At 39.5% G+C, this 9,752-nt stretch overlaps 1 protein-coding gene across 1 annotated transcript in view; it reads left to right on the top strand.

Annotated features, from left to right (window-relative positions):
- The window catches only part of EPG5 (ectopic P-granules autophagy protein 5 homolog (C. elegans)), a 95,905-nt gene that overhangs the window by 7,615 nt on the left and 78,538 nt on the right, over window positions 1-9,752 (top strand). Inside the window, exons 4-5 of the mRNA XM_004684003.2 lie at window positions 6,732-7,673; window positions 8,876-9,119. Coding sequence (XP_004684060.1) covers window positions 6,732-7,673; window positions 8,876-9,119 — 1,186 coding nt within the window. The remainder of the gene's footprint in view (window positions 1-6,731; window positions 7,674-8,875; window positions 9,120-9,752) is intronic.

Here is a 9,752-nt window from a genome sequence, read left to right as displayed (position 1 = left end):
GCCACCAGGGAAGGCCCTGAAGAATATTTTTAAGCTTTGTAAGTAGAAGAATTTGCTCTAGTAAATTTCCTTTGACATGAAAAAACAAATGGAAAAAGTCTGTAATACCAGTAAGGTCTTCATATCTGTCAATCTAGAAATTTGATTCTTCTTTTAGAATAAATAGATTTATTTCTTAGTGCTGGCTGTGGTTGGCATTGATTATAAAGTCCTACATTGAAATCTTTATCTTCTGTATGTAATTTACTGAGCCATGAAGTAATTCCAACGCTCACTACAGGAAGTGAGTAGTATCATGTCTGTTGCTTTAGATAGTTAGATTGGCTTCTGCATTTTACCCCACAGCTGACCTACATTCCTTGACATTAATCATCTGGTAGGTGACCTCACATTGTTTTGTGGTCATCACCTGATGCTTAAGAGGTAATCCTAATAACATTCTTGTCCTTTTAGTATCACCTGCTGAGATATTTGCACTCCTCAGGATCCTGACTTTGTTGATCCTGGTAGACTAAGGGAAAAGAACAGTAGATTTTTGAATTTGGACTTTGTTGACAGAAATGGTGTATTTTATAGACATGGAAAATATTTTTGTGGTTAATATTAAATTCCAAATCTGAACAACTCATCAATAGTGAGAGCCTATGTAAGTGCTAAGGATAAACTGAGGTGTGTCCCAGAAAGCTGATAATAGAAACAATCCCAGTCTCTCTTGTTCCTTATTATAGACGTTTCTACCTTTTAATCCCTTTCTCCTATCAGTGGCTATGGATGAAACTGAGGGATAATGTCTTCTGTTATTAGGTCCTTTTTCTTCTGCCTCCTAATGAGGACTGTTCTAGGCACCTGGGATGTAAGCAGACGAAAACACCTGGCTTTAACGGAGCTAGCAGCCTGGAGGGAAAAGACCCATAGTAAATAACTATGTATATGAAGATGATAAATCCTGTTGAAAATAAAAAGAACAGGGCAAGGAGCTGGGGCATACTAGTCAGAGATTAAGATGTGTTGCCTTGTTTAATTGGTGGTCAGGGTCATCCTTGTTCACAGTGACCTTTATGTAAACACTTGAAGGAGCCGAGGTGGTTAGTTCATATGTGGGACGAGTGTGCTAGGTGTAGGGAGCAGTTGGGGTAAATGCCCTACTTCAGAGGGGAACTGCAAGGAGCCTATATTTTGATTGGATGGGTGAGGGGTGAGTAATTCAAAGGCAGAAGGTAACACAAGGTCAAGTCTTGTAGAGCCTTGTAGGCCACTAAAAGGATTTTTACTCTGAGTGAAATGTGACATCTCTGCAGGGTCTCAAGCCAAGGAGTGACATATTTTAGTTATACTTTAAAGGCTCACTGTGCTTGCCTAGCTGAGAGTAGAATGGAAAGGGACAGAAGAGAAGCAGAGGGCCGTGTGGAGACAATGCCAGTAATCCAGGCGAGAGGTGCTAGTGCCTTGGGCCCAAGTGTAAAGTAGAGCTGATGAGACGTGTTTGAAGTCTGGGGTGTTTCTGAAGGTAGAGCCAGGGCACGTTGCTGGTTATTTGGATGTGGAAGGAGAGAAAAAACAGGCAAGCATTACTCGAGAAGGCAGTGGGTGGAACAGGTTTTGGGGGACAGATCAGGGCTTCAGTTTTTGACATGCTAATTAAAAAAATGTTTATTAAACATTCAAGTGGAAGTGCAGAGTTGGTTATAAGACTTGGGAATGAGTAGAGCTGATTAGGTGCCTTATTATGGTGATTATTTAGGTACATAAATACTCATCTGGAGTGAATATACTGTTTCGTCAATTATGTTTCAATTTTTAAAAAGTGACAGGAATAAAACCCAAACACACCCCAATTTTAAGGTTGGGGAGAAAAAGAGGAACCAATAACAGAGTATGAGGAGGGACCCTTTAGTCTCCCCCTTGAAAGTAGCGTCCTAGACATTGAGTGAAGAAAGTTTGTGGAGAGATGAAGCAAGTGAAACGCAATGTTGGTATATCAGCAGCAAAGATCCACACCAAGTGGTGACAGCTGAGGAGTTGTATTCATTTTGAGAGGTATAACCTTCCTCCTTCCCCCAATATAGCATACTTGTGTGTCCCAAATAGAGCTGGTAAAAATGCCCTGAGAGCTCTTGATCTGCTAGTTGGATGCATGTGTCCAAGCCCTTTTTATCTATTCTGTGCCAGGCATTGTACTAAATGCTGGGACCTCAGACGTTAGTGATAACAGACTGTCTTTCAAATCGTCCCGTGAAAGTACTCTGAAAGATGTATACAACTGAGCCTTCGTCAGGGAGCAGCTTAATAATTTTAAAGTAATTTTTTCCTTTTTAAACTTATTACAGTTGAAAGAGAGATCTGTGAGTGATAAATCAAAATTTCTGGAACTTAAGACCACCCTATTCCCCCTCCCTGATTACAAAGTTCTCATTGCTTAAAAGAAGTCTGTCCTTGAAAGGACTAAGTCTCATTCCTGGGAATAGCTGTTGGCAACACTTTGCTATATATTCTTCTTTAGGTTTATTTCCCCATGCACACATCAGCAGTCCAGGACATGTTTATTGTGATGTGTAGTTAATATGTTTTGTTTCATTTATCGACAACCTTCCATTTCATTATAATTTCTTTCTTTGAAGGTTTTAAAAAACTTTTTAAAGTTTAAACTTTTTTTTAACTGAAGTAACATTGGTTTACAAAACTGTATCTGATCTCTTATAATTTCTTAATTATTTTTTCTTTGTGGAGTGCCTTAATAATCTAGCTATTTTTAGTTGTAAGAAACATATTTTGTATAAAGTAAAATCCCGTAAGCACTGATTTTTACACACATGACTATATAGAGTTCTTTTGAGCTTCATTGTATGATCTGTAATGACTTTTATAAATACAACATGTTCTCCTTTTTAGCTCTAGTTAAGTAGTAAAGTACTTGGATACTGCTTTGCTTTATTTTAAGTAAAATTTTATGTTTTAAGAATAAGAATAGATTCAGACTCTGGCATAAAAATTCAGTTTTCTCTGAAAGCATCGGATATTCCCTCTGCGCTTTCTGAGAGACACAGTACTAATAGACTTCTGAATGTGCCAGATCACATGGTAAGGAAAAATTTTGCTGAATAATTCAATAATTTCTTCATCTTAGAATTCCTGTACTCAGGATAGAGCTCAGTGCACAGATAGTGATGCTGGTTGTGTTGCTAATGTAGAATTACCACGGGTTCTTGTTGCAAATTTTTTAGATAAGTAGGCAGAGACAAACAAACTTTATTCAAGAAAGAAAAGTGTACTTAGAAGAAAAAGAACAAAAGCAAAGACTCCAAGGCAGTAATATCAAGAAGGGACAGAAGATGCCATTATGGGCCCATTTCTAGGGGATATTTAGACCCTTTTTTCTCTATTCTAAAATTTATCATCCTTTTTTTGTGATTGGTTCTTTCTCCTAGTGGCCATACTCTTTTGGGTAAATGTGCCCAACTTCCCAGCTCTTATCTTGCAAGTTTGTCTCCCCTGTACAAGGTCTTGTTCTCTCAAGTTTCACTGTCTTTGTTTGGTCCTGGACTTTCTTCCCTCATCTCTGGAGTATGTTTTGGTTAGCATCTTTTAGAACTTATTGTCCTTTTCCCAGAAGCCTTTTTAACTCTCCTGAAGTCTCTGCCTGCACTGCCCTGAAGCTGCCTAATTAAACCTAACTTGCTCAGAAATTCATTAGTACTCAGATAAATTCTTATAAATTATCAGTCACCACTGTGGTCTTCAGAAACATTTATTGACCCCAGTGCCAAAAATCCGATCAGCTCCAACGAGGCAAATGATACAGTCCCTGGCCTCACAATCCTTGTGGTTTGTTGGGTGAAGGCGGGGGAGACAGAACATACAGATAATAACCAGCCATGTGTGGCGGCACATGACCATCACATTGCAGGCATTCAGACGAGAGCATGCGCAGAGGGTTGGTGTGGTCACCGAAGGCTCTATTGGGACAGGATTGTGACTGTGTCATCAGAGGCACTGGAGCCAGAGTTAAGATCATTCTTGTGTTAAATGGAGAGCATGCCTGTTTAGAGCAGGTTCGTAGGGAGACCGGGTTTTACAATGGTCTTTGGGATGCCTTGGTGTGGCAAAACGGGAGGTATGAAGATCACACAGGGTGTGAGCCACTGGAGCTCACCACTGCTCCGCAGGCCAAATGCATTCATTTGCACCCCGAACTCTTGCACCCCGGTCAGGCCGTTGCCACCTTGTAGGACTGTTGTGTTTTCTGCCTCCTGTGCTCCGACTAGCTCGTTGTTTGAATCACACCACTCTCTTTCCCCTTGCTCCTTATCCCCACCTGCTTAACCTCCTTCCCTGGGGTAACTTCAGGTTAATTCCTCTTTGGACCTGACCTCCCTAACAGGCGCAGGTGGAGTACTTTCTCTTTATTTCCACTTTCGAAACCCAGACAAGCACTGAGTGCTGCATCTAGGGAAAATAAAAGCCCAAACAAGAGCTTGTGTGTTCTTGCTGGAGAGGCTGGGAAGGCTTTTTCAAAACGTCTCTAGTCGACTAACCACATTTTTGGTTGCTATTATGGGTATGATTATTCTGTGGAAGATGGATCTGCTGGGTGTGAGCATGCAAGTCATTTGTAAATTTCAGAGTACAACTTCACACTTGTTTTGTTAAATGTATTTCTAAATATATTGTTCTTTTTGGACTATTGTGAGTGAAATTGTCTTCTTAGTTTCATTTTCTGATTGTTCAGCTCACTAATCATTGGCCCCTACTCTGACAACACACCAGCGTTTTTCTTGAGTCGCCATTGACCTCCTTCCCAATTTTCTGACAGCTCAAACTGATGAAACTACCCATAGCAACTGTGCTAAACATCGCTGCAGTGTAATTGGGCCCGTTTTGTCATTTTCTGTTAAGTACTCATTATGCTTTCCTGATAGGCATGGTTTCGGGGAGCTTGATATACTGGTTTGTCTTCATTGTGTGGCTGATCTCTGAATCTGATATTTGTACCTCATAGTACGGACTCAAGTAATTTTGGAGGGATGCCTTGCTTCTCGGGTCACTGCCATTTGTAAATGCTTGTCGCCATGGTCATTATAAGCAAACTGACCACAAATTCCACTTAAAAACACTCATCTATTTTTCCTAATAGTGGCTACATAAATGCTTTATGGTTTTGACTATGCCAACAGTTTTTGTTGTTCTTGTTGGACATTCGCTGGACAGCATACCCAAAATCATCATAAACTTACCTATCATGTTTGCCTTCTTAAAATTTCATCGTGAAAAGTATTTTACTGGCTTCAGTTTTTGAGTTTGTTTGAATGTAGTAATTTTATCTAAGTAATTTTTCTTTCTTTATCCAGCCTATCTAGTTGTGTGTTAATGCCTAAGTGTTTTTCAAAAAGCACATTTCATTTTCCTTTTTTTTAGCAGTTAACTTTTTTGTCTTTTTTTTTTTTTTGAAATAATTTTGGACTTAGTGAAAAGTTGCAAATCTAGGGAGTTCCATATAATCTTTATGTACTATCCTCTTACAGTTTTATTTTACATAACCTTATATTCTAAGGCATAAAATGATCTAGGGCAAAAACTTAACATCAGTACAATACTTGTAACCAAAATATTGAACTTACTGAATTTTAAGTTTTCCCACTATAATACCTTTTCTGCCCCATGACCCAACCCAGGATCCTACATTATAGATGGTTGTCCTGTCTCTGCAGTTTCTTGATATCATTTCTTGTGATGGTTCCTCAGTGTTTTTCTTTCTTTCATGACCATGACACTTAAGTTATTTTGTAGACTGTCCCTTAATTTCAGATTTTTTTACTGGTATTTTTTCATAATTGTATTTACAGTATATATTATTCAGAGGCTCCTGGAGAAGTGGTAGGCCTTCTCAGAACATTATATGGTATTATCAATGATGTTACTCTTGGTCACTTGGGTAAGTTATTATGCACAAGGGTTCCCACTGAATCTTAGTATTTTCTTGCAATTACTCAATATTTGGGTGCTACTTTGAGATTATGAAAATATATTGCTTCTGCTTACATGTTCACTCATGTTAGCATCCATCAGGTGATAGTACCTGTGACAGTTATTACCATGGTGTTTTAGTGATGATTTTCTATTTTTCTCATTACATTTGTATATATTGGAATTCTTCTATAAGGTAGAGTTGTGGCTTCACATCATTTTGTCTGCCTATATGTCTGTCCCTCCGTCCATCCATAGTTATTTTTGTCAATCTGGACTCATGGATATTTGTTTTATTCTGTGGGCTACAATCCAGTACTATAGCTATTTATTTGTAGTCAAATGCTCTATCCCTGAGCTATACTTTCTGGTTATAGTTATTTTATTGCTCAATTTGTTGCAGTTTTTTCTGAGTGTTGAGTGAATGTTTGTCAAAATGAAGATAAACCCATTGAGATCTAAGATAGTTATAAACTGCCCTATTTCACATAACTTTGCGCAGAATGGAGAACGACCTAATTCAGACTCTTATCCTCCTTTCTTGAACCACAGTTGTTGTTTTTTGTCCTTGTCTGTTGGAATTAGATAAGTGATTTTCCAAATTAAAAACACTCAAATTGACTAATATGAATTTTGAAATACAGTAATTATGAAATGAATTTAGATTCTACTTGTTAAATGGTAAATTTTAGATTATATATGCAATTTAAAATTTCTTCATTTTGAAAGCATCAGTTATTACTTTATTTTCCATTATCTTGTCTTTTTAGGAAAAGAAGAAATGTGAAACTCTTCAGAGGGAAGAGTCTGATGAAGTTTCCCTGCCAAAAATCTCCAGAGAACTGGAACCCCCTCCTTTAGCTTGTGAGTTCACAGAAGGCCACCTGAAGGTCTTAACTGATTCCCAGCTCAAGAATGTTGCCACTGGACAAAATGAGAGTGAAATGGTTGATGTACCACTCACTTCCTTACCTATAAGCAGGGAAGGGTCCCCAGCATGTACCACAGAGACTCTGAGGGAAGAGAATGAGGTCAGAGCCTGTGTTGGGGACGATGCATTCAAGTTGAAGGCCAGCCCTGGAGACGATGTTGGAACCAAAGCAGAAAGCCCCAAGGACTTTACACAAATAGAGGAAAATAAAGTGGTACAATGTGAACCTTCTGAAAGCACAGTGCAGTTTACTATTTCTTCTACTCAGCAGGAAATGGAAAATTTACAGGTCAGAGAAAATCAGATTAGGAAAGAACACAACCAAGTTCTGGATCTTTCTTCAGAGGTGCTACAACATGTTGGCTTGCAGAGTTCTTGTGAAGCCACAGATCTTTTTCAGCCACCCAAGGTGAAAAAACTGTATCCCCAGTTGCCAGCTGAAGTTGCTGAAGTACCAGCTCTGGTGGCAGTGAAACCCTTGCTTCGTAATGAGCGACTATACCCGGAGCTCCCATCTCAGCCAGAACTGGTACCATTTACTAAAGAACAGCTAAAAATCTTTGAGCCTGGGTCATGGCTAGAAAATGTGGAATCCTATCTAGAAGAATTTGACAGCATGGCTCACCAGGACAGACATGAATTTTATGAATTGATCTTGAACTACTCACGATGTAGGAAGCAACTGCTACTAGCCGAAGCTGAGCTTCTTGCTCTGACATCTGATTGCCAAAATGCTAAAAGTCGACTGTGGCATTTTAAGGAGGAACAGTTGTCCGTGCAGGTATTTTGACCAGTGTTCTATAAAGCTTTCAGGAGCCTGGGGGATTGCAGTGGAGCTGCTGTTCCTGTGATGCTAAGCCTTGGAGTGTGTTCCTTATACTCACATCAGTGCTGTCTCAGCTCGGAGTAGTTCAGTGCAAGAATCACTAGGTCATATGCCTGCAGGGCCGAAACACGTAACCTAGAGAAGTAAAACACCTGAGGGGATGTGGTCATGGGGGTTTGCTCAGTCTGGCTTCACAGGATAGCTGCTTTTGAATTCTGCCAGATGATGTGAGGTATGTTGGTTAAATATTGACACATGTTCTGATTTTCCAAGAGAAGCTAGAAATCTGAATTTTTAAATTCAGGATCCTGATTTGTAAATATTGGCAGTTAATTACACATTGTCACAAATATACACACACAGTAGAAACCAAACAAGAACCTATCTCTAGGTCAGATTAAGCCCATGAACCATTTAATTTGTGACATTGGACACTATGACAAGCATGTCCAATGGATAGGGAATGTCAGGAAGTAGGTGACCCATGGAGGAAGGTTGAGAGGAATCCGGGAGGCAGTTAAATATGACCCTGTGGAGACCAAGGTGACTAGCAGGAAAACCATTTCGCAGGCCTGGGAGGGATGGCCACGAAGAATAGGGTACAAGCTGGGCAGTGAAGAAAACTGGAGGAACTATGGGGGAGAAATGTGATTTCCCCATTCCTAACCCTCATTCCCTGGGACGCCTGTCTATCTCTCATTATAGACAGGAGAGTGCCCGTGGAAAGAAACACTTGGAAATGCTACAAAAGAGAGGACAGAATTAAGAACACTGCTGGAGGTGTTAGTATTGGAAAGGAGAGGATTTTCTTTTGAGCAGAATCATGCTAGTTACAGAGCTATTTTAAAATCCACTGTAGTTACAGGCATAACTCGTTAACTTCACTGTACAGAAGATAGTCGAGCCTGAGGGACAGGCTATTTTATTTTCTTGCATCTTTCCCCTGCTCCTTAGCATTTCTCTTCTCTTGTGATGCATTGTGATTGGTCTTGTGCTCTTTTCACTGTCATATTGTTCTCTACAGGATATTGTTTCCTCACTGATTTATAAAGTATTTCAACATGGTACTGAAGCCTGTGTGTCTAATATGTGCTGCGTGATTATTTCAAGTTTAGAGAATAACTGCTTGCATATTTTACCCTTTTGCCCACTGCTAGGGTATCTGTGCCGATCAAGTGAAAGTTTCAGGCTATCATCGCTACCAAAGAGTAGAGATGAATGAAAATGCACTGGCGGAGCTAAAGAAGCTGTTTGATGCCAAATCTGAGCACCTCCACCAGACGCTGGCTTTGCACTCCTACACCTCAGTGCTCTCAAGGTTGCAAGTGGAGTCTTACCTCTATGCGTTACTCAATAGTGCGGCTGTTCTCAGATCCTTAGCAATTCATCAGCAAGGCCCAGGTGTGTAAACCATGAACGTCTCACTTTTGTCATCTGGAATGAAAAAAGAATTGAAGGTTCAGTTTGGTTGACTGTGTGCTAGTGGGTATCACAAAGTTGCATGAGTGCTTGCTGTTTTACCTGGCCTCCCAGTCTAAGATTGAGGTCTGTGCACTAGTGTTTCAGAGGATGGGAAGACAGTCCCTCCTCAGAGCTGTCATCCTAGGGAGTAAAAAACTCTCTAACATTAATATGCCTTACTGCCCTAATTTTTATTTGTTATCAAGTTGAATCCAAAAACAGTTTTTGATTCTAAACTGTAATCAGAATACTTTTTTTAATCCTCTGTCTCTTGTACTTGTCCGGTGTGTTGGGTGTTTTATATAACTTTCATCAGAGGATCTATAATGTTTTGAATTTTTTATCTTATTTTGGATTTTAGAAATTAGCCCCTACTGTTTATATATTAAATATTAGTTATGTGAATTAAATATGAAGTTTTTGTTTCTGGGAGCGATACGAGGGTCATTTAAAGAAAGCCCCTCTGGCTACCTCTTGGCCCCCCTTGGACTAAACCAGAGCTCCTGATTTTTTTAACTAAATAAGTTTCAATGAAGTTAATTTTCTCTTGTTTTGAAATACTTCACAAAGTTA

This window comes from Condylura cristata, unplaced genomic scaffold, assembly GCF_000260355.1.
Source record: "Condylura cristata isolate star-nosed mole 26May11 unplaced genomic scaffold, ConCri1.0 scaffold00016, whole genome shotgun sequence".
Lineage (NCBI taxonomy): Eukaryota > Metazoa > Chordata > Mammalia > Eulipotyphla > Talpidae > Condylura > Condylura cristata.
The sequence above is the reverse complement of the archived record's forward strand: the minus strand, read 5'-3'. Positions and strand labels throughout refer to the sequence as shown.